Genomic DNA, 25,166 nt, shown 5'->3' on the forward strand with positions numbered 1-25,166 from the left:
AGATGTGATAGGGATGGGACGTATACGTATAGACCATTGGGGTCTAGTGTTGCGCCGATCCTTCTGTGTATTACTATTTTCTTCTTAACACTAGATAGATAGATAGAGCGTCGGTGACTGTGGTTTGAGCACTTGACTTGTAACCTATGGGTCTTAGGTTCGAATCCCGCCATGTACCAATGTGATTTTCAATTTTTTCAAATTTCCATATGTACATAATTAACCTAACGTTCTTACGGTGAAGGAAAACATCGTGATCCAACCTGCACATATCGGCGAAGAAATTCAAAGATATGCGTGAAGTCAACCAACACGCACTGGGCCAGTGTGGATGACTATGGCCTAGGTATCCTAACTTAGGGTAGGCTCCGAGCCCCTCGGTGGGGAGGTATATTGAGTTGATGATGATGATGACTAGATAGATGACAACAATCAATATCATGCAATAATCGCTCGATCGTATTCAACAGCAGCCAAGAAACAAGGATAAGAATTTCAATATTGAATTATGTATTTTAAAAGGGGACCGGCGGCGACGCGGCGGTTGTTTTCCAGTTATTGAAATTGAACACGTTAAAGTTGTCACGTACCTTGTCAGTATAATCGACCCTCAATGTACTAAATGGCTTACGTGATACCTGGCGGGTATCTCCGGCGGCGCCGATTACATTCAGATTTATTCCGTTGGCCAGGAACATGATTCTGTTCGGTCAAAGTATTCATTTTCATATATCAAAAGTGTCTAGTGTATATAATTGTTGGAAAAAATCTGATATACTAGTACCTTGACTGAAAAATATCCATTGACTTCTCTCTACATAATAAGTTACCACTCGCCAGAAAATGGTTTAGATTTTAAGGCCTGTCTCACCACTGGCTGATAGAGGCTCAGATTGCTTAAAATGACGTCATTGTCAGATAAGATACCAAAACCCGATATTTCCATCACATATTTCACACGTTGGATTGTTATCAGAGAATTTACAACTTGGTGAGACAGGCCCTTAATATTGTATTTTATACAATTTTAAACATAATTTGTAACTTTCAAATTAGATTTATGTTTACGCTAATGTATGAGATAAAATATTGTAATAGTGTGTATTGTTTATTAAAATATTAATTAGAACTTAATTTTTAAGCTCTTTAAACGTGTACATGCATACATACAAGAGCAGCGCGCTAAAGATGACACAAAGGGTCAATAGCCCTTGTTAATTAAGTCTAATTAAAGATTGTCTTTTATCGACCCATAGACATACCGCTAAATTTCGTTTATTTCTTCTTAAAACTTTTTAAAATTAATTTTTAATGGTGTCCATATATTATTTTCTGCACTCATACACCGAATGTATAATTTTTTCCCTGTTCAAATTCCAAAATCTGTTACAATTATTTATAAAAACAGCGTTTGCTCATCGGGAATACCTAAAAACTTTCTATGGAATTGTAGCAGGATAAATTATACTTCATTTTATGTTTTTTTCAAATGTAGGTCTCAGCCTGTAATAACCCAGTTATAATCGAAAATGATTCATCAATCTCAGCAAAGACACATATCATTTGCTGTCGTATTGAAGATTCACACGATATATCACCACATAAGTGACTGGGAAAAAGGTCATTCACCTCGTGCAGGCAATGTTCAATATCTAGTACACCCTTGCAATATATCATATGTGTTACATGCATTTTAAAACATGTTTTCGGAAACCAGTAACATTACCCAGACCGCAGTATTTTTTCTTTTTTTATCCGTCCGTCCGTTTTAGCATGTATAAGATGCGGATACCGCAAAATATGTTTGTGTTTACTAAACGAGTTTTTTTGCAAGGTTAGCGGAGGTTAGGCGCTAATTCAGAAGTGGAACATGCAGCAAAATGAGGTCATTGCTCCAATGTTTGACCATGTTCAATGGAAAAATACATTGTTCATAATAAACGGAACAGTTACACTATGAATATCTAGTATGATATATATAGAAAGAGATGGATGGTTTGCGTCAAAAAGGGAGTGATGACTGAGATGACGTATGCCATAGTTATTTGGAGGACAAAACCTTTTGTGCCGACCCTACGGGAGTAGGACAAGGGGGATGATGATGATGATGATGATGATATAAGAATTGAAAAATCAACATCTTTAAAGGGATAATATTTTCTGGAAACAAGTTTGCATGATGTTCCAGTTTTTTTTACTTAGCCTGTTTCATACATTTAACAAGATTACATTATATAATGCAAGCTTTCGCCCGCGACTCCGTCCGCGTGGAATTAAAAAAAAAACTGAGTAGCCTATGTGTTCTTTCAGATTATCCTCTACGTCTATGCTAAATTTCATCGAAATCAGTTCAGCTGTTTAGGCTACAATCCCTAACAAACATCCATCCATCTAAACTTTCGCATTTATAATATTTGTATGACATTACTATTAGAAATGACAGTAAGCTGCAATACCTGATGTATAATTATTCCTTGAAGAAGAAAAGAAACGGTACAAACGTACAAACTTTGTGCGATTCTTGTGAGATTTAGAGAAAAAATGGTTCAACCCTTCTTGGAAATCTGTAGTGGTAATAAATTGTGTTTATTTTTGTTAGACATTTTAAAACAAGACATTTATTTTGCGACTAAAGTTGATGTGTGCTAAGTAATAAAGGATCCCATTATATGAACAATGAAACCAGACGGTTAAAATAAACGATGGAGACAATTTCACTTATGTGTGCTACACAAAACGTTTCTCATTTTAGTTTTACATTCGGAATAATCATTTCCCAGGTTTATTTTTTACCGAAGACAAGGAAAAATTGGTTTTATTCGATCAACACATCTGTTGTATTTCTTCTTGTCTGCAGTCCATAACACTATGACCTACAACTCGAAAGTCATTGCCACGATATTTAGTATTTCAGTGTTACTAAGCGCAACCCGATTGTTTTGTCTCACAAGATAAATGAATTATGTGAAATTACACGTTTATATTCACACGATAGTATTTCAATGAACTTCATGAACATACGGTAATGCTTTGTGTACAGCGGGCAAAAGAACTGGCAGTAATGAGGTCGAGTCGTTAAAAACTTAAGTCCTTGTCGTTGGACGGTAGATGTTCAATTGTTATCTAATGGATAACTCAGCAGTCTCAAGAATGAAAAACTTAATAGCCTATCCCAATTCCCGTGGCCCTCATTGTGCTAACAATGACTGGCCAAGGCAGCGGGGGACAATAAGAATTGTAGGGTTTCCATATTCATACATGTTTCGAAGAGTAATTATATGTTGAATTTGGAATTAAATAAAAACAGCTCGAAAATCCTGTCACAATACATTAATATCATAATGTGTTAACAACAGAGCTAAGAAAGAGGCATAACATCTATCATAAAAACAGGTAAAAATTACAGAATACAACAAAGTAAGAATGTCACAAGTCATATGTTCACCATGGCCCTTACCCAACTTTCTTATTCGTGGAATGACAAAAAAAAAAGATTCAAAATGACCGCTTGTCGTTTTCTGAATACGACCCAATTTAGGTAGTTCCCTGAGGCGCCAAATTGCCTCATTACAATGTCCTTGCCTCTTCGATGGCTGAAACCTTTTATATCTGTTATTTACAAAATATCTTTTATCAATCTTTCGGTCATTTGGGCACTGAAGTATATTACAATCCTTACAAGGGTCAAATAAATATTTATTTTCAATAATCAAATGTTCGCTATTCGATTTTCATTATTCATTGTAGTGTTGGTATTATACATTGATACTAGAGGTAATTTTTTTAACGATTTTTTAAGACGTCTAGCTATTTCAACTTTAACAGAAATCTTTCTTATTAACATTTTAGTAGCAAAAATTCAGATTGATGTTTGTTAGAGTTTGTAGCCTAAACTGCTGAACGGATCTCGGCTTATTTAGAGGGTAGTCTGGAAGAACACATATGCTGTTTATTTTGTTTTTTTACTCCACGCGGACGGTGTGGTGGACGAAAGCTAGTATATGAATAATTTTGAATACTTCAAAGAAACATAAAAGACGTTTAATTATCAACAATCCGGCGATAAGCGTACAATCGGCATGATGTATTCACGCGCCGTGGCCCGTAATAGCCCGACCGTTAGACAGATGCATTTGACCTCCTTGTCATTTATTCACTCTATGACCGTCTTGTTCTCCATCACGTTGATAAGAAATACGTTTCTAATAATGATTTCTAGTATGAAATCTAGTAGGTAATTAATTACAAAGTTAATAAATGCATTTATTGACAAATATTCTTGTTTTAAGTATTAAATTCATCTTTATTGTTTTACTAATTATTTTATTTATTTAGAGAAGAGAAATTTAAGGCTAATTCATCTACAATCGTATTAAAACAAAAAATCACAAATCATTTTGTAATTAATCTGACTTCTTACTAATATTATAAATGTGAAAGTGTAGATCGATGGATGCATAGATGTTTGTTAGTGTTTGTAGCCTCAACTGCTGAAAGTTCGCGATGAAATTTGGCATAGATGTAAAGCATAGTCTGAAAGAACACTAGGCACTTAATTTTTTTTTAACTCCACGAGGACGAAGTCGCGGGCAAAAGCTATTTTCAAATATTTTACACAAAAGTACTCTGTAAACGTTAATGTTTATGTAGTACTCTGATAAAATTCTTGCTGGTCGTGAGGAGAAATTGATTTGTCTTTAGTTCCAGCCGATAAACCCTCCACGGTGCAATTATAGACGCCGGCTTTACCCGACAACTATGTAGCTACAAATAACTCGCTCATAAACGTTCTTCCTTATTACTGCGCCTTTATTGTTACACGCTGTTTATTTATCTTGCTTTCAAATTAGATCTGAGCTTTAAACGTCGATGAAAGATTTCTAACGCGGAATAAGGTTGAATTTAGGCTACATATCAAAAACAAATTGTCAGAATTATTATTTAATTCTTAAAAAAATACGAAGTAAATATTTACTCTGCACGAGTCAATTTGAGCGTTTCTAAATCCATCATACTAATATTATAAATGCGAAAGTTTAGATGGATGGATGTTAAGAGTTTGTAGCCTAAACGGATGAACGGATTTCGATGAAACTTGGTATGGATATAGAGGATAGTCTGGAAGAACACATAGGCTACTTTCTTTTGTTTTTTTTTTTAATTCCTCGCGGACGGAGTCGCGGGTGAAAGCTAGTTAATAATAATTAAATTAAATTAAATATACAGAAACTACACTATTTACTACAAAAATAATAACAACAAAGCAGTCGGTATAGCAGTGTGGGCGTTTGCTCCGAGACACAATATGTCTAGACGCCAAATAACAAGCTCGATAAAACATCTCCCTCAGAATTTCAAGGTCCGATGAACCGACACCTCACACCCCTGTCTTGTTGCCGAGCAATGATCTATGTAGCGTTCCAATCCAAATAATACAAACTACACATTACGTTAAAAAGTGGTAATTCTAAAATATTGCTTGAAAAAAATCACATTACTTTATGAAATTAGTTACCTTTAATTTACAACGCAATTGTTACAAAATAACTGAAATGGAATCATCGTAATGGCTGCCATACATAGTAATTGTCGTTTCTTAATTTACTCAATATTTTCATTGGATTAAGACAAGTTATGCACAAACTAAAATGAAATCCACATTCATATAACTTAATACAAATGTAGACAGGGTTCAAGAGGTTCACAGCAAAGTGCAAAATCCTCTAAACGCGCACTCCCAACCTTTAGGAACGTGCTAAAATATGCAAGCGGAAAATAAAACTTCATTTAGCGTAAATAGGAACAGTAATACATTATTATACTTTGTTACTATGAGATGAGAAATTGCGACAATTACGATATTAATATTTTAAATTTAATCCTTACAATTTAATTAAAACCAATTTTACATTAACATCGATTGTATAATAACCTCTTACAGCATCAAGACGAATGATATTGTTTTAAACTATACTAAAAATATAGTTTAAAAAGTTACTTAAGTACTTTACAATTTTTATACAAAAAGTGAAAGCAATTCCTGATGCAAATAATTAAAAATTATGAGAATTTTCGCACAAAGATTAAAATAAAAACATATGAACTACGAACTCTAATTTGTCCACCGTCATAATATGCTTAATTTGTCATGATTCGATAAAGTTATTAGTACATTTTATTGACAAAGTTTAGTCGTTAGCAAGAGATACGGGTGTTCGTTATAATTAAGTTCTAAACAAGTACTGTATTACAAAGAGCGACGCTGTATACCGAGGTAATGGCGCAGAAGCTCAGCTAACTTGTTTAGCGTTCAACCTCGAGAGAACTTTCACCGGTTTCAGTCTATTGGGTCAACGCCAATACCGCAGTCCCTACTACGGATATTTATTTTTAGAATTCAACCTTTTTCATCAGCGAAAAGTTTAAGTAAATCAATAACTCCTTCAACATATTAAACATTAGATTACCAGCCGAAGAGAATCAAAATTTTGAAGGGTTTAAACATTTTAGATAAAACTAAATTACAGATATAAAAAAACTTGTACTGGGTTTGTTTAAAAAGTTAAGGAAGACGGTCAATCATATTTCAAATGCTGCATTTAACAGTAAATGCCTTAGAAGGCGATAATTCATCGTCGCTTACGCAGCTTGTGTCGGGAAATACGCAGATAGTTGTAAAACGGCATTAAGATTAGATAATAGTAATGTTTTGTACTATAATCGTGGGATTTCACTACTTAAACACTTGTGGAAAACATGTTCTTTACTCTGTTCTTTTAAAGGGAATAATAGCAATGACAATACGTTATTGCATAAATGTTTTGACCGTGGAGTTCCACGCTAAAAAATTCTACGCCGTAGAAAAAAACGTCAAAGTACTACGCAACTGCTTCTGTATTGTATTGTTAAGAATGATAAAGGAAATGTTATTACAACAAAAATTAAATTTAAACAATAAAGAAACACCTCACTTTTGACTTCACATAAGTTGTTGTATAAATTGCCATCTCACAGACTATCGATTATTCAAAAGATTTCAGATGAAAAAAAGAAATGTTTCAATTAACATAACGTAGAAGTTTGTAATATTACACAAATTATAACGTGTTCCAATCAAATGAATACTTCAAATCACGCATATACAAATTTTAGATAACTGTATTAATGTTTTCTCCACGGTAATAACTTTGAAACACGAGCTTTGAGCGAGGTTCATGTAACAAAGGTTACATAACGAACGGCAATAAGACTTGATACAAATTCGTTTTCCATAAAGTTGTAATGGAGGGACGTGATTGGTGTTCGTGCGGGCCGTAATGATCGTTACACTACGGTACGGAAGTTGAAGATACAATCTATATGGAATACTCGATATAGATTACATCTTTATACGTCTACATCTATGATTTTCAAAGTTAGATGGCCTCGGGCACGTTTAATAAAAAATCTAATATTGGATTCCACTTCTACGCAATATTGGTACAGTCGATACTAAACAACATAGGGGCTAGCTATTTCGTTCGGGAGGAAAAACAGAAAACTGCAGGGTTTTTCAATGCAGATGTAAGATTGAAGAGGAAGGTATTGATTGCGGTGGTGTTGAGCGGCGGTCGGCCAGGCGACGGCCTTGGCCCCACCACACCGTCTAGCCATCCCCCACACACACTTATCAAGGTTGCCACGGCAGTCTAATGTTTCCTAGGATTAACATTAGAGATAGCCTAACAACTAGTCTATTTGTACTGTATTTAATTATATAAGATCTATAATTATAATATGTTAAATATTGTGTGGATTACCATGCTTTGTAACATGTTATTTCAATTAAAAGGTCAGATGTTCCTTATATGAAAATGTCTCAGATGAATACGGATGTGTACAAAGTTATGTGTGATAACCCTAGCTATAAATGACGTCACACACCCTTGTTGACATGCGGGCCGCAGCGTGTGACGTCAGAGGCTTCAATAACGGCGCAATATGCACGCCGGCGCATCCGCCTCAGTAACGGACTTAGATCGTGACAGGAAGTATGTAACTTGAATACTTTTTAAAAACCAATTGTCCAAAATACTCAATTCGAAACATTCTGTATTATAGTGTTTTTCTTAAGCCTTAATTACTATCAATTTTATGTAAATAATATTCCATTTGCAATTTGTAATATTTACATATTCACTATAAGTGGAACAGTTTCTATGGCCTTGGAAATTTGCCAAAAATATGCCATTTTATGTTGGTGTTTTTTATATCTCTGTATTTGCATAAACAACGGAACGAATATTTTATTACCCATATCTTTACATTACTCCTAAAACCGTATGTATATCCCACTCAATTCTCTTTTCTGAGACCTCGTCCGCGCAGAAAAAAAAAAAAGTAAATAGCCTATGGTTTCTCCCACAATATGTTCTAAATATGAGCCAAGTCTTTTAGGAGGTATGTATTTTTAGTGTATGTATTCATCCATCCATTAAACCTTTCCTATGTATAATGTTAGTTTTAACAAATTTTATTCATTGAATAATCAGTGATTACAGCATCAATATCGTATTGGCTCTTTAACAAGGATATCCTGTGCTTAAGAAGCCAAAACCTTTCCTTTCAGGTACATTTTACAAGTTAGTTAGTGTGAAGTATGATTTAACCAAATTATTAATTTAATTGTAGTCGTATAAAGGTATTTTTTTTTACTTAGGTTTGTTATTAGTTCCCATTTCCATTGAATTCGACTATAGGTAAATTCTGCGAGCGAGCGTCAAAACAATAAATTCTTATCATATTTCCATTTGTTTACATACGAAAGCGTCAATAACTACTTACAATTTATTTATTCTATCCATCCGTTCATTTTAAACACTTAGCAAGTGCAAGTATTAAATGTAAGCTAACATTTAGCTAAAGTGATGCATTTTTTTAACATAAATAAACCAGCGCTTGACCACGACTCCACCTAACCTGAGTGAAGACGCGGCCGAAAGATAGAGCGCGGTAGCTCAATAAGTATTTCGGATAATTAATTTGGGAGGTGTGTCTCGGCTATAAAATATGATCATCTCTAACTACAAAGCTTCTCATTGCGTTGTTATAGCTATCAAGTAGACAATCGTGTATTCTTTAAACAAAATCATAAGAATCATTTTAAACAAAACCTGGATTTAAGGCGTTTAAACTAGTTTCAATCGCCTAAGTGTTACGTCAGAAATATCACTAGGGATACCACTTCGAGTTTGCATCGTTGCATGTTCCATTCGTGCTAAGTGTTAACTTAGAGTTGGCAACCCTATATGTCACGCAGGTACGCATGTGAAGTGACCGCCAACTACACTTTGTATATCTATGTGTCTACAGATAATGTAAACTCAAGTGCACGTCGGAAGCAAGTCTGAACATGTTTCTAAGATGCACGCGAACTACCTACTTACTCGCATGTCCCTGTGTTATTTACCGTGAGTTTACATTGCCAAAAACATGAATATATAAACATGATGTTTTCTTTCTTACTGTTTAAAAACCTGAGAGCACAAAAATATATTTATGTGAAGGAATTTATAAAACTTTTGTAAAATTACGTTAATACAACAAAAGGAGAATCCAACAAGACGTAGATAAAATGAAAGATGAACAGACATTAAAGTTAAAACATCGTAAAACAGCGATTACGTTACGGAAATCATAAATTGCAATTTCAAAGTGTAGAGAAAGTAGCAATCATTCAAGTCTGCGATTTACTAAAATCTATGGAAGTGAAACTTACTAAGGCTTTTAATGTTGAACGATAAAAAATTTTATCATTTTATTTTAATCTTAATATTTTTAACCTGTACTATCACTGTTGCGTTAGATAGTCAATTAGTTTTTCCGGAAACATTTAGTGCGCGTCTTTGACTAAACTATCGTACAACAGTTGTGCGATTGTCGATTTTATTAATGCCAATTCAACTGTTTAGTCAAACTACAAATTGAGTAGTGTGCGCTATGTCAGCTAATAGGAATCAAAGCGATTCAAAATAGTTATGCGATAGTTTTCAGGTGTCCGTACGTTTTAAACTAATTTATTACTATCGCGTATCTAAAACCAGCAACACACATTCAGTTTTAACTATAGAACTGAAATACACGGTAAAGCTACTTCCGAGTTATGGCGCCATATCATGTAAACTTTGCATTACATAATCTGTAGCGAGATCCATTCAAACAGTTAGCTGCGGAACACACCAGCTGCCGCACATCGGCATCCGTCGGCCAGTAAAAACTTGTATTCTCCGTTTTACGGGCCCATATGTGTACCTTTATAGCTGTGTTCCACATACAAATACTGAAAGACCACCTGCGTACATACTAACTGTAGAATTTATTGCAGAATTAAAAGTTATTGGGCGCTAGCAAGTCAGTTAGTGTAGTTTTTTCATACTAAGGAACTGTTTAAGTATCCTTTTGAGTCTGAGTAACTATTTGGCATAATAAAGTACAAACAGACTGGAGTAGAAAGGTGCTTAGTCTATTTAGCGAAGAATTTAACGTAACTCTCGATTAAATAATTGGACTGGATGGAATGCTATCTAGAATATTTCGGTCCAGATATTCTAACTATTATTAACTTAGTTCGTTAATAGAATTTGGAGCACATTGTTTTAGCGTCTGAATAGTTGCGATTATCACTTGAAACCAATTTAGTTAGAAAAAAAGTGATGGTCTGGTAAGTTTTTAAATCCACAGCTGGCATAAAGTACAAAAAAAAACAAACATCAGACGTTTTCAAGCAATGTTTACAACAATATCGGATCCGACTGACAGGATGCGATAGTTCGTCGACCCGTGCTGCAAACTTTACGGTCAATTGAACGACCATCCAGCAGCAAACATTTGGGGACTAAGTAAATGTACTGAATTCTAACTGCAACAAACATGATTATACTAAGTAACAAGACATGCCATCATTTGCAATGTTCATGCTCAAACATTTTATTCTAATTGTTGCAAATATTTCAATTTCCATTGAAGCCAGCTACACACCTTCAGTTTAAATGAACTGTGCAGTTAGAATTGAAGATGTGTAGTGGGCTTTAGATCTGACATCCACGGAGCTTTCGCACTTCGTCGCTATTTTAATTAATCTCGTTTTTCTCCACTGGTCGTAGTCGTGTGGCAAATCGTTCAGTGGAAACAGGGACTAAGATGTTATTGATAAGGGTCGTTGTGCGGCGTGCGGCTGGCGGGACCAACGCATTGTCCTCGCCCCGGGGGGCAGTAACCCATGTGCGCCGATTAGATACCGCCGCCGCGTAAACACGCACCAAACGACTTGAGAGTAAATTAACTCGTCGCATTGTTTGTTTGCAATTTGCAACAACAGAATAAATAAAAATAAAATTGTGCAAAGTACCTAATACAAATATAATCGGGTAGAAAACTCAGATGTATCTATTCTCAATAAATAAAAAATGCTTTAAAATAGTATAATAGTAACTATTGTGAGCGGATATACAATAACAAAAAACACAACAGACATTCCCTTTGTCACGAAGTGACAAGCTTCCGAGTGTTTACATTGTAAATGATAGCAGTATCATCACTATCAAGTGATAGTTGTATCACTTTGTAACTTGAAGTTTTTAAGTAAACTAAAACTTTAGTTGACCTAATTTAGATAAAAACATGTATAGTTAAAGAACAAAACATTATCACTTGGTTTGAAAGTGCACACGTGCGCTTGTGAAATGTTTTCGTTATCACAACAATGTTTTATGTGGTTGTTTCGAAAGCAGTGTTGTCGAGGGCGTCTTGGGACCGCTTATCGGGCGAGACTTGTTAACAACGAGTGTTTGCACCGCAAGCATTGTGTGATGACAAATATGAGATGATGAAATTGCTCAAGCAATTGTTTTCACAACGCTTTAAATATAACAAGTTTTTTAAAAAAAACTTTGTCGTGTATTAATCGCAATAAATTCAGTTATCTTCCGCATGTTTTCCTTCTCTATATAAAGTTTCCTCTACAACTTATAACATATTTCCTCACTTTAACTCTATTTGAAAAATTACAAACAACAATATTTCAATACAAATATTAGAGCAGTCCATGTCATTTAATATTGTCATCAATTCAGCAGACAAATAAAAAGTTACGATATAGATACATTGCCTTCGAAGAATGAATTTAATTCTTCTTTACTATTGTAACATGATTTTTAATATATCATGCTTAATTATGAACTATATGATTATTTTTTTATCGGAATTAAAGTATCATTGAAAGTGAGTATAGAAGGCGTATAGTAAAACTGTTCCGTTTACAATGGCCTTTGTCGTGCGGGCTTTAAATACAGGAAATGTTAATTACACTAAGCTAGGGAAATCCGATATGCGTAGCGTATTGTACTAAAACAATTCATTTGCTTTTCATAGATATCCACACATTTGATTGTATAAGTAAAACGTTTTTCGCTTTTAAAGATTAGTACTTTAAGAAAGTGTTGCAATTCCTCCAACGGATGTTACCCGAAGGGGACTGAGCGGATGTGGGTTTCGCCGGATCGTTTCACGTGAATTTATAAAAATGCACTTTAAAGTATTCAATTTATTAACCTTTTTTTAATGTATATAGGAATACCAATTCTATGTTCATCCTTTTAATAAATCATTCAAGTCAAATTCGACAAGAATCTATTATAAGAACATAAAATTGTTTCAGTAGTGATGACAATCAAATAGGTCGATATTATGGACCAGTATTTCGACCACAAAGGTAACAAATTATAACTTACTTGAAACATATCAGTGTCGGGGTCTTCTGTGTACTCGACGATGACAGCTTGGCTACGGCTAAGCGTATACGAGATGGAGTGCTGGCTGGCGTCGAGGATGGCCTTACTGCTGTGCGGCGTCTTTACCACATAGTGCTTGGAGCGTCGCACACCGTTAGCAGCCGGCCGTCGGTACAGCACAAACTTGCTACGCCGTCGACCACGCTCGCCCGCCGGCAAGTAACCGTTGTACCTGGAAGTATACATCTATGTTATTGACGCACTCATACACTTAATGGTAATTTAATGAGTCGCTACAGCTGTCATGGCCTGGGACCGGGAGTGACGGCGACGCTCTTTAGGCGCCGTCTGCACCACTACAGGCGCCTAGGACTAGGTCGATAAAGGAAGTCGGAAGCGACTCTCCTAGTGGGATCAATACGTAACCACTTAAGTGAGTCAATTAATTATAGATTGACGGGTGTGACTGAAGCAGAATAGAATAGCGTTGCTTAGCAATTGAGGATCACAGATGGAGCCATAGCCTCCAAATTATAGTAACTAAGCTATAATGACTCCTGAATTCCGATTAAAAAGACCTTAAAACATTGAATCTTGTCTTTGTATTAAAAAGAATTACGATATATGCATGCCTATACAATGCGTTAGAACACTTGATATTCAGGTCATTAGAAACCAATAAAGACAAACGTACGTGTACAATTTACATACAATACGATGATAACGAGACTTCGTCCTTTTTTTTTAATTAACAACACAAAAACCCGACTGGCTGTACAAAAGACTATGAGAAAGGTTAAACTTCCGTGAGAATAACCACGGTGGATTGTTGTAGCGATGTGATGTAATGAAACGAATAGATACAACGTGTGGAATCCACGACAGAGATAAACAACTGTTGCCAAAACAAAGCTTTTTATATATTTTCAAGGTCCCACTCCGCATCGTTTTGTTTCTGATGCCAGAACTCTACCATATTTTTTATTTTGATTACAAAGCAAATGGAATTTTTCTAAGCTTGATGGATAAAATGTATTCTTACATCCGAAGCGGTGGTTTACATGAATAAAATATGCTACAAAATATTCAAATTTTGTATCATGACGTGAGTTTATTGATCATTCGTGATTGGTTCACAGCCATGGCGATGCTAAACCGGACGACATATGGTCGCTCTTTACCCGTGTAGTTCACGCAATAAACGCGCATTACGCTCAATACGGCAACAATGCGAAAGAAATTGGATAATATCAAGTGGATGCACCGTGCATGTGAAGCTTAACAACTGCAACCTTTGTTGTGTAAAGTGACGTAAGGCGAGGTACACAACATAGTGTGTGAATAGTTTGTCGAATAGCTCATTACGAAGGAGCTCAAGCATACCCTAAGACTTACAAAGCCTAAATCGATCAAGCAGGCACAATGCGGATTGGATAAGTAATTTTGCAGATATCGTTCAGTTTACATCACTATGCTTTCCTTCGTCTTATTGTTTCTTCGTTTGCCATCCATATTTAAAACTCCTTTTTTTAGATGTGGTGTTGCATCGTATATATGTATATATGTGACATTTATGTTCTAGCTAATGTTACTGAACTTATACCTTTTAAAGTCACTATTTTCTTGTTTGCTTTCTGGTACTAAAAAAACAAACAAGCAGAGTTTAGTCTTACAATTTTGCATAACAACACTCTTGTTTTTCTCGTAACGTTACTAAATATAAACGAAATCCAATTTATGATGAAATGGCTTCGTACTGAATAAAATAACGTTATACAATGGTGGACAGTAAACAAGTATCTACAACAGAATATAGACTAAAAAAAATTGACGGAAGGAAGACTTATTGACTGACATTGCCGTTGCACTTGTATCGAAAAACATTAGTATCTTATTTTTTTCAAGAAGAATACGAGGGATATTAATATTTTCGTACAAGACTTTAGTGTGAAAACTCACAGTTAAATTGATACTTGTTTAAACAAGTAGAATTACATTTCTCACGATATATTCAAAGGAAATCGTTCTATTGTCTATATTCGTGTGTTTTGGAAGTACCAAGTTTAAGTTTCCTTTTTATAACGATCAAATAACATCAACACAAGATAGACAAATTAAGCAAATTAATAATAAGCAAACTAACTAAAAAAAACATTAAAAATACACCAACTCATAGAAAACTATACAATCATCTTATTGCCATCAATCAGCAGGAGGCTGAATAGGGCTATACTCTATTTTTTTATAGAAATATGTTAATATTAATTTATAGGTCACAAAATAAAAAACCGGTTTCATAGCAGGAGGTATTTTATTTGTATTGGTTTTGTTCATTGTCATTGAAGCTGTATTGTGGTGTTACAGGAGTGCACTAAATGAGGACAGCGGTAGGGGACCGATTTAAGCTTTCAAAAGATCCAGCTGATAAAACAACGATATTTATAAGTACCTTACATATACAGCAGAACCTCGATAAGTTAAACTCCAAGGGAAACACAAAATATTTTAATTTATAGAGGCTTTGGGCTCTGATGGGAAGGGCACATATTATTTTTTGAAGTTATAGAGGTTTTTAAGCTACCGAGGTTTGAGTTATCGAGGTTCTACTGTGTTCTTAAACATGTGCATAAATGAATGTGATCGGTATTAGTTCATTCATAAGTATTACGTAAAAGGATAGTAAATAACATAGTTACAATTGTACAAAAGGCTGAATGCCAACGTCAAGAGTAGCAGATCAGTTTGGCGTACATCCAAAGGTCAGAGTGCAATGCTGTAACGACGCCAACGCTTTAACGCCCCTTTTCTATTGAAAGATTTCAATATAATTTCAAAGAGAGTCCATTAAAAAACAGCGACTAAAACGACACTTGGTGCGAGAGTTTTGAATCCACAAATTGTGAAGATCGTCTCAAGAGTCGGTCGATATCCGCGTTATTTTCACATTTTACGAATATTTCAAGTCAAGATTCGAGAAATCGAACTTAAATTTACAATTAAGTTAAATAATGGTCGAATTACTGAGTTGATAAACAAAAGTGTTGTAAAACATTAGTCTCACGTAGGATACCCTCAAATGCATTTAGTATAGAGGCAGACACGATAAATAGTCTCATTTGCCAGAAACTGTCATAAATGCCTTTAAATACAACTGAAGCGTAAGTTCTATTTCTAACTGGCTGTTGCCCGCGACTTCGTCCACGCAATGTTTAGATAAAAAAGTATTATAACATGCCCGTGTATGTCAGCTACCCTTCAGTGATGGTCTGGTCGAAGTCAGCCCAACCGTTTCAGAGATTACCCGGAACAAATGCGGCTTGTGGACAGACAGACATAACATTTTTAAATGCGATTTTCACTATCAGCAACGCTAATACATCATCTTCCCGAAATCTGGAATTTTTCTTTTGATGTTACAGACACTCCAATTTTATTTTATGTATAGAAGATATAGATTTTAATGGGATGAATGGCCTTTAAGATGTATGTTGTAATAAAGGTAGAGTTGCAGTCTACAAGCGGGCTGTAAGACGAGTAATAAGATTACCTGTCTATTACCATAACACACCAGGCTTCGAAGAGCTTAACATTCTTACGGGTTTTGTACACAAGTTATTTTTACAGAAACTCTTCATAAGCGTAGGTATGACGGGGAATGATTTACTTAATATTGCTTCGAAAACATCTTAAATTGGAAGAAGAACAATGGTAAATTATGTTATCAATTGAGTTATGATGATGTACTCAAGCAAGGCGGTGTTAAGAGCACTTGAAAGCGACGTATGTCTAGATCTATGGATGTTGAAGAAGGAAGACAGTTGAATTCGGACCCTTCTAGGTTTCGTCCATCACCTATTGTAATGAAAAATATTCATCGGTTATTGTAAAATTTTGAATCAAAAACATAAGTCGTTAATAAGATCGTATGCCAACTCTCAAGGGCAATGGATCGATAGTAGTAGAGAAACTGCAAAACAAACAATTATATAAGTGAATGCGGATTATTGAAACGCTCAAGGAAATAACGTAAATTATTATTAAAGTTAATGTCACGCTAAATAATACTACATTTTTTTAACTATTTTTACATCGGACTAGTATTTAATTAAAAAAAATTATAAATCAGAATTGTAAGATTTCCAACTTAGTGACGTAATTCGAAACACTTCAATGCATAATGCGTTTTAAAAATATATGTTCTAAATATTTTATTTATCTATCTATCTTAAAGGACCCTTTGTACTGAATTCCCGTAATCCTTTCATTATGTATCAAAAGACTCTGCAACTTGTAACTTTAATACCGTCTTCTATTAAGCTTCTTATATCACAAAAGGTAATATTTTTCTATGAAATTCTGCGCTAGGTATATACACTCTTGGAATAAAGATTTTGCAAAAGATATCGCTAAAATATTCCACATAGTAACTTAATAACTTGAAAATCAATAAAGTAATAACGATAGATATTTTGTATCAAAGACATTCGATTATTTCAAGGCAAAAGTATAGTTAAGCAAAGACATTTCCGATCTCTCAGATCGTATTGAATTTTCAAATGAAATGGATTAATAATCTTACAAATATTATAAATGCGAAAGTTTAGATGGATGGATGGATGGAGGGTTGGATAGATATTTGTTAGGGTTTGTAGCCTAAACAGCTGAACGAATCTCGATGAAACTTTGTATAAACCTAGAGGATAATCTGAAAGAACGCATAAGCTACTCAGTTTTTTTTTAAATTCCACGCGGACGGAGTCGCGGGCGAAAGCTAGTAGATAAATAATTCGAACTCTGGACCCGACATGAAAGAAATACACTTTGTAATAATGCTACGATGAGCTACGTGTCTAGCTCAACAAAGACTTGTCACAATATCACGGAAGTCATCGCACTAATAACGAGAATGTACTTAAGCCTCTTAAGGAACAAGGCTGGCGGTCTCTTTCCTTGATCGCGAAGTACAGCAATCGTAGCAAATATAATTAATTACTGTTATCTTGCAAAACCTTCTAAGGCTAACAGACATCGTAATCTGATTTATCGCATAATGTTTAATATATTATAAACTAGATATTGCTTGCGACTTCAAAAATATAGCCTACGTTACTCACTGATGCCATAGCTTTTTAAAGGTTAAAGAATATTTTAAAACGGTCCAGTTTTTGAGTTACTTCAATAAATACAAAAGTACAAATCTTTATTGCAAAGAACATAGTATATTTCAAATAGGAGCAAAAACAAAATGTTCTCTATGGTGTGAGTTAAGCTACTTGCAGCTGAGACAAGATCATTCAGTTCGATTACCTTCTGAGATTAGACTAGAGTATCGGCAAACTTAAAACAATATTGAAAATAAGACAATTAAATGAAGATCAATTTCCCAAAATGTAATCTTCTAAAACAGAGTAACGTAAGCTTGGTATGACCTACCTTTATACACAAGACATAACCAGATTGCTATTATAACTAGATACTTCTAGATCTTGACCTTTGAGCTAACATTACACCGCGATGAGACCGGTTGCGGAATTAATGCATTTAAACGCAAACAATAAAAAACTACATTACCTCGTTGGTTATTACTATTAAATAACTTGCAGACGCTGGTTCCGTCTATTATTATGACAGCTACACACGTAACGCTCTATTGGGACAGGTAGAATTTTTTTAAAGGGTAAGCTTAAAAGGAATTTAGCCGTTGTATTAGAATTGCCCCTACCACTACCACTATCACGTCTTAGTATGTATGGTAGGTTTACACATGCAAAAATCTGATAGCAATTATATAACTGTCTCTAACAGAGATGACAGTATTTCAAATCGGTGAAACACACGTTATAGGTGTACAAAACTTGTGAGAAATACTCGCGTGCATAGCCACTATCACCTAAGTATTAATGACGTTTAAAACATTACTGAGAAATGTTGGAACATTTCCGAGTAGAATTAATTGCAGTTTGAACACGAGCATGCTTTAACAATATTGATTTTTAATGTTAGCCTGCTCTCATACAAAACAAATACTGCTTGTTTTAATTGCTTTAAACTCGGCTTCGAACGCATACATAATTAATAGATATTCGAATTTAAACTATTTATCTTGTATGCTATGTCTCTTTTAACTTTACAGGATTGCTAACAAAATTATATAAGAGATACGTTTTCAACCCTTATGAAAAAACAGTAATAAATGCCATAAGTAACACTAAATAAGGCTGTACAATACAAGACATTTATAGAATACTCGAAGCAATAAAATGACTATTCTATCGAAATCCTGTATGCATTTGAACATCGTGCGGTACTTCGCAGTTTACACTTGCATTGAAAGTTTATACATTGGAAACAATTTTATAATTAAACAATGTCACCTTGAAACATTGACGCACGCCAAACATATGTAAATTTTTAAATCTACTTTATAAATTTCCGCTAAGAATAAAGTCTATCTAAAAAAATACAGGATTTTTCATAAAGCGCGTATGACAAAGATCAGATAGACACTCATCAAGACAGATTTTTTTAAAACAAATATTTTGATATTTATAATACCGTTTCGAGCAATCGACAGTAGCCAGTACTTACGAGTCAAATAACGGTCCACGGTCCAACAGTGATGATTACAAAGATTCACGCTCCGCGACTATCTAGGACAATCATTTAGACGCGCCTTAGTATAATTTTGCAAAGTAATTTGCGTAAACCGTAAACATGATTACAGCAAAGTATATCACTTGATCGTAAGATCAAATAATTTTCTATAAAGGAAAAAACCAGTAAAAACATAAATAGTTCTGTAATTATTGAAATAAATCAAAAACTACTGGGCCGATTATAATTAAAAAAGTACGGTATTTCACTATTTCTTAATTTCATATGGACGAAGTCGCGATGAGCTAGATGTTTAAAAAAGTGTTTATTTGGAACGGGTAAGAATTTTTCACCCGACGGACTAGAAGGCAATCGCGCTTATGTAATTCCATTGGGGTCTTGTGGCAAACAGTATTGAAACTATCCTCGCGAGAGTGGTGTCATTAGATTCGTGATTTTCATCGAACAGCTAGTCGGATTTATTGATTTTAATTAGTTATTCTGAGCGTAACATTGGCTGAAGTTCAAGATCACGCAGCGCATCCCAACACTGTTCACGTCAGGTGCAACTGCAACATGATTACGTTCATTGCCAACGCGACCAGTAATGGATTACACGCGCCAACAATCTGTCGATTTATTACAGGGGCCGATAACATTTTATGTGTTTTCGTACATTACATTACCACTATTTACAACTCAATTGATTTTCTAACTTAAGTATACAAAATAAAACTCAAAATGAAAGGAAATACATAATTAACTATTTTGTGAATTCGAACATTAATGAGCAAGGGTATGCAGCACGAGATTTAGATTCCCTTTCTAGATATAGGCCTTCTGCAGAGAACGAGACCGGGCGCTAAAGTATGTTAATTGTAAATTTTACTATAATCGAAAGTTTCAGTATAAGTTTTTAATTATTTTTATAGACATAAATCACATAGAAATAAACTTTAATAAAAGCATTGTATTATCGAGATTATGAAAGCACGCTATATTAAACGCACGAGTAAACTATTATGTAATGCTCGAAAGAAATATGATTAAAAATGTACAGCAATATTATTTTTTTCAAAGAAGTCTTACACAAAGACTTCGCTCCGAGAAATCAATAATGCAGGCCACACACGTTAGTTTTTGCATAGCGGTTGTAACAACATAACAAGCAAACCCAAAAATGTGTAAAAAGACTGTAACAGCTACTATAAAACTCAATATCAATTATTGTCTGCAATGTTAAAAATGATAAAAACCTAACGTGTGTTACTATAATGGCGCAGATCGTGATGCGAAAATCATAGAATCGGAAGGAATGCGCAATAACGCTAGCCCTTGTACGCTAACCCGGTTACGTTTATGACCTTGATCGGGTCCAATGACACCGGCCTCTAGAAATATAGATTAATTGATGGGAGGAAAATCACACGTAGCAGAGATACAAAGAAGTAATATGTGTTAGGTTAACCGTGTTTATATTATCAACTGTCGCACTGCTTACTGGAGGCCTAATTTTAGTTCACTTTCATTTCCATATTTTCGGACATGGGAAACATGGGAAAAAGAAAGTGGATTTACAAGAGTGAGACATACATAAGTAAGGGAAATATTATCTTTCTTTGCTTCCCCTCCACTGTTAATAAAACGTAGGCAAGGCATCTGCAGATACGTGTGTCTATGGGCAACGATCGCTTCGGTCGGTCGTAACTTTATAGTATAAAAAAATTTTAATTGTATATACCACATCTACCTAAGGATTAGACTTATTTTAAACAAGTTTAAAAAATTAATAACGGTTATGCCTTTATATACAAAAAAATGAATATTTTTGAGTAAGTCGAATTTACAAAAACCGGCTTTTAATCATATCTGAGAAACGTATTCACCGTGATCCCATTTATTTAAACCAGGTAACCTTAATTGGTAACGATTTCTTTGGAAAATATGGTTAAAATAATTAAATTAATAAAAGAAACAAATTCAATACCCGTAAATATTCTGACTATTAAGCCACTTATAAATCACTTATGAGAGGATTTCATAAAAATAAATATCGTACAATAAGCAATCAAGCATTCCACTTTTAATTTAATAATCGTTTCGTTGTGTACACAGCAAATAACATAAGCGTATATCACACAATGGGTAAAGTGTATATTTGATGTTATCAAAACATCTCATCATCATCTTCCGCCATATCCTACTCCCGTATGGTCGGCGCAACAGGTTTTGTCCTCCACATAACTCTATCATACGTCATCTCAGTCATCACTCCCTTCTTAATTATGTCACCTTTCACGCAAAACAAAAAGTTATGTTATCAAAACATCAATAGCACTCAAATAGAAGAAGCGAAGTTTAAGTTCTTTCCGAGATGCAAGACAATTTTTTCTGTGGGATACCGCGAACGTAGTTAACTGTACTCATAAGAAACACCATGACTAATCAAATCCAAAAGAGTCGGTGTGATGATTCAGACACTCCTCGTACAAGTTTTAACGTGCAAGCGCATGTGGTAGATGTGTTTTAGGACATGTGTTGAAGATGAGTAACCAACGGGCTAACATACGTATTAGTGCTCTTTTATATTATAAGGTGGCAAACGAGAAAGCAGCCACCTGAAACCGCCGAAATAGCGAAGCGACCAATGCCCGTAGACATCCGCAATTCAGATGCGTTGCCTACCCTTAATCGACGGAGGAGACGCACATACAGAGGATATTTTCCCTTCCTATGCGTCTCCTCCACGGTCAAATCCACTTTTCCACTTGCCGCATGTCTTATGTGTGGTGGTGTTATTTCACCGGGCAAGTCGGCCCATTCATGCAAAGATCTTAAAGCGGGCTCTATAACAGTTAAGGTAACGCTACCTTTTTAGAGACCTTATGACGTCAAATGCTCCTTTTAACCGTAGAATTTCACTGCCCCGACTGGTATATATTATGGCCCTTTCTTTCTTTTAGACGAAACAGAGCAAATTATATGTCTGTATGTCACGGCAGTTCATTTTTCGGTAATAGTAGACTATTAAATGGATTACCCATCGCAAATTGACTGGAATTTTGTCTAATGCCATGTCATTAAGCCTCGAAAATAGTCATAAAGGAATCCGTCACACGCTATTACAATTCCTATTAAATTAGTCGGAGGTAAAAAAATACTATTCCAGTATTTATATAAAGTTTTTACATACAAACCAAACATCAACGCATGTATTTTCTTTTTGTATGTTGTCATTTAATGAGAAGAGTCGCTGTTAGAATACAAGTATTCATTAAAATTGACATTTGCGTGTCCAATGTGTACTATGCATCCAACAAGGGTAGATGCAATCATCGTTGACTCACTGGTCAAGGGAAATCCACACACAGTCATAAAACATATCTCAGCCATAATCACGCGGAAATATTTAAATTAAAGTGAACACCTTTTTGACATTAAAAAAAATAAACAACAACCGAATGTAGTGAATAGGATTGACTTCTAAGAATTAATCGTAAAAAAATATCAACTTTACCTACCACAGTTGGTTGGGGTTTCCGTTACAAACACCAATAAATACATACATCCCTAATTTTTTGGTAAAACTAAAAATTAGGTGTGTATGGGGAATAACCATTTATAATATGAATCATGTTCTAAGAACATTTCAATCATAGTTCCAATGTTTTACCGTTCCCAGACTTAACATAAGCAAGGGCTACCTCTTTAGGCTTAGACGCATACTCAGGCTACCAGTTTAACATCAGTCTTAGAGTCAAAGTGAGTCCGCATCACTAAAGATCATAGGCATTTGTTGTTAATTTTCAGTTATCTAAGGTAAATTGACAGCCCTATTGTCAACAAATCCACTTACCCAAGTATAACAAGTTCTCCATATTTGACGAGTGGCTTTGGTTTCTGTTCGGAGCCGCTCTCACCGGCCTCCTCCAGAATAGGTGAGTCCGCACTGTCCGCAGCACTGCAAACAAAGGAAACACAAGAATTAAACTATTGTTTAACACCAAAAGCAATACGGTTGTAGAAAACATCTGAATTTCTATACCTTAAATGCTAACCCGTAAATATTTTATTTGAATAAAATAATATTCTGTGCGTCTTAAAATGGTTAAATCAGATTTAAACAATTCTTTTACTTTCTTACTGTAGCATTGACTACATTAAATAAAAGAAAAATATATACAGAGTAATAAAACAGTAAAGGCAATCATTTTAGTCTGTGTGAGAAAGGTACTTTGGGGTCGCACCCTTGAGTCTTCTCCCCACAACAGAGGTCATAAATTCACTCCTGCATTGAACAGATACCGGGGTTCACATCGCAATAAATATAATTCATTAAAAACGAAATGCGATAGTGAATTATACTCTAATTTGATTAAATTTAATGATTTTTATCACATTTATTATTAAATGTGAGTTACGAGAAATAAGGGCAACGATATCAACACAATGAATGTCAAATAAAAAAACATACAAGAAAGTCGATTATAATGAGAATACGGAAAAGAAGGATTTATTGATTTTATAGCCTAACCACATATTGAAAATCTTGACTTGGGACGTGTCAATCGCTATTTTTTGTTACATCACTTTCTTGTGCAATGCGCCATGTATTCAAGGAATTATTTCCGTAATTTCCCGAAATATGGCGAAGGTTTTTATACTCCTATTAAGGAAATACAATCAGATTTTTTTGTAATATGAATATACTAAATCCCTTATAGAAGCTGCCTTTGTCTCGAAAGAAAAATGTAAACCATTACTACAATTACGTCGTGATATAACAAAAATTCCATATAGTACGTGATTTAATTTCAAAGGGCGCAAACATTACCAAATAAAAAGGTACAAGATAAAAGATAATAAACAATAGTAGAGCGAGTTGATTTCATGATAATCCACGCCCACGAACACCCACCAATTTCCGGAGATAGGAGCCAATCTTCACATCTACGGTCAAAACTGAGAAAGGAAAATGTATAGTGGCGGACAGCTGTGGGTCAAGATTACCGGAGTAAGTTATGAGCAGTCGACAAAACCGGTTTGAGGCCGATGCACCGACACTTACGTAAGCCCACTGAAACGATGCGGTCAACTTCTTACAACCTACATGTAGACAGTACTTCTAATTTTCAATACCCACTATGTTTTATAGTTTTCACATTGATAGTTAACTTTATCTGCCCTTTGTGGCTAGATTTGTCAAAACTTGTATCGCTAATGTTTCATCGCTTATCAAAATCGCTATATAAAAAGACAAGTGCAAAATTCCTCATTCAATAATCTAAATAAAAAGTACAAAATCCAAATCCTGTTTAAGGAAAATCCCACGAAAATCATCCGGTTCAAAGGTGCGCTGTTAGTAGAATTATTTCCTTAACAGACGTCAAATGTACAAAATAAAAATGCGAAGCGCGTCTAAAAAATATTAATATTGACTCGCAACATTCAACCCATTCCAAATAATTTTAATTTTTAATAGAGAATGGAATTAGATTTGTTATAACTATTTGCGCGAGAGGCATATTTCGCCATGTTGATCAAGTGTTGGTAATATTCAAGTCATCATCATCCACTTGCCCTTATCCCTGACGGAGGGTCAGCAGAGTATGTACTGCTCTTCCATACATCTCTGTCAGCCGTCATATCTGAATCCACTACTTTCTTAAGCATATTCTCTTTTACACAATCCATCCATACTTTCTTCGGTCTTCCTCTTTCTTTGTAGCCATCCACATTCAATCTTAACACTTTCTGGTTAATGTCCCCATCGTTTCGTTGTTAACATTCAAGTCATCAAGTATT

The 25,166-nt window shown here is 34.8% G+C and overlaps 1 protein-coding gene across 2 annotated transcripts in view; it reads right to left on the reverse strand.

Moving 5' to 3' along the window:
* The window catches only part of LOC106103843 (protein pellino), a 52,410-nt gene that overhangs the window by 16,262 nt on the left and 10,982 nt on the right, over positions 1-25,166 (reverse strand). For both annotated transcript variants that reach the window (XM_013283751.1, XM_013283752.1), the window contains exons 2-3: positions 23,218-23,322; positions 12,768-12,999 (exon numbers count right to left, since the gene is read on the reverse strand). In XM_013283751.1, the coding sequence (XP_013139205.1) occupies positions 12,768-12,999; positions 23,218-23,322 (337 nt within the window). The remainder of the gene's footprint in view (positions 1-12,767; positions 13,000-23,217; positions 23,323-25,166) is intronic.

This window comes from Papilio polytes, unplaced genomic scaffold (genome assembly GCF_000836215.1).
Source record: "Papilio polytes unplaced genomic scaffold, Ppol_1.0 DF823700.1, whole genome shotgun sequence".
NCBI classification, from domain to species: domain Eukaryota; kingdom Metazoa; phylum Arthropoda; class Insecta; order Lepidoptera; family Papilionidae; genus Papilio; species Papilio polytes.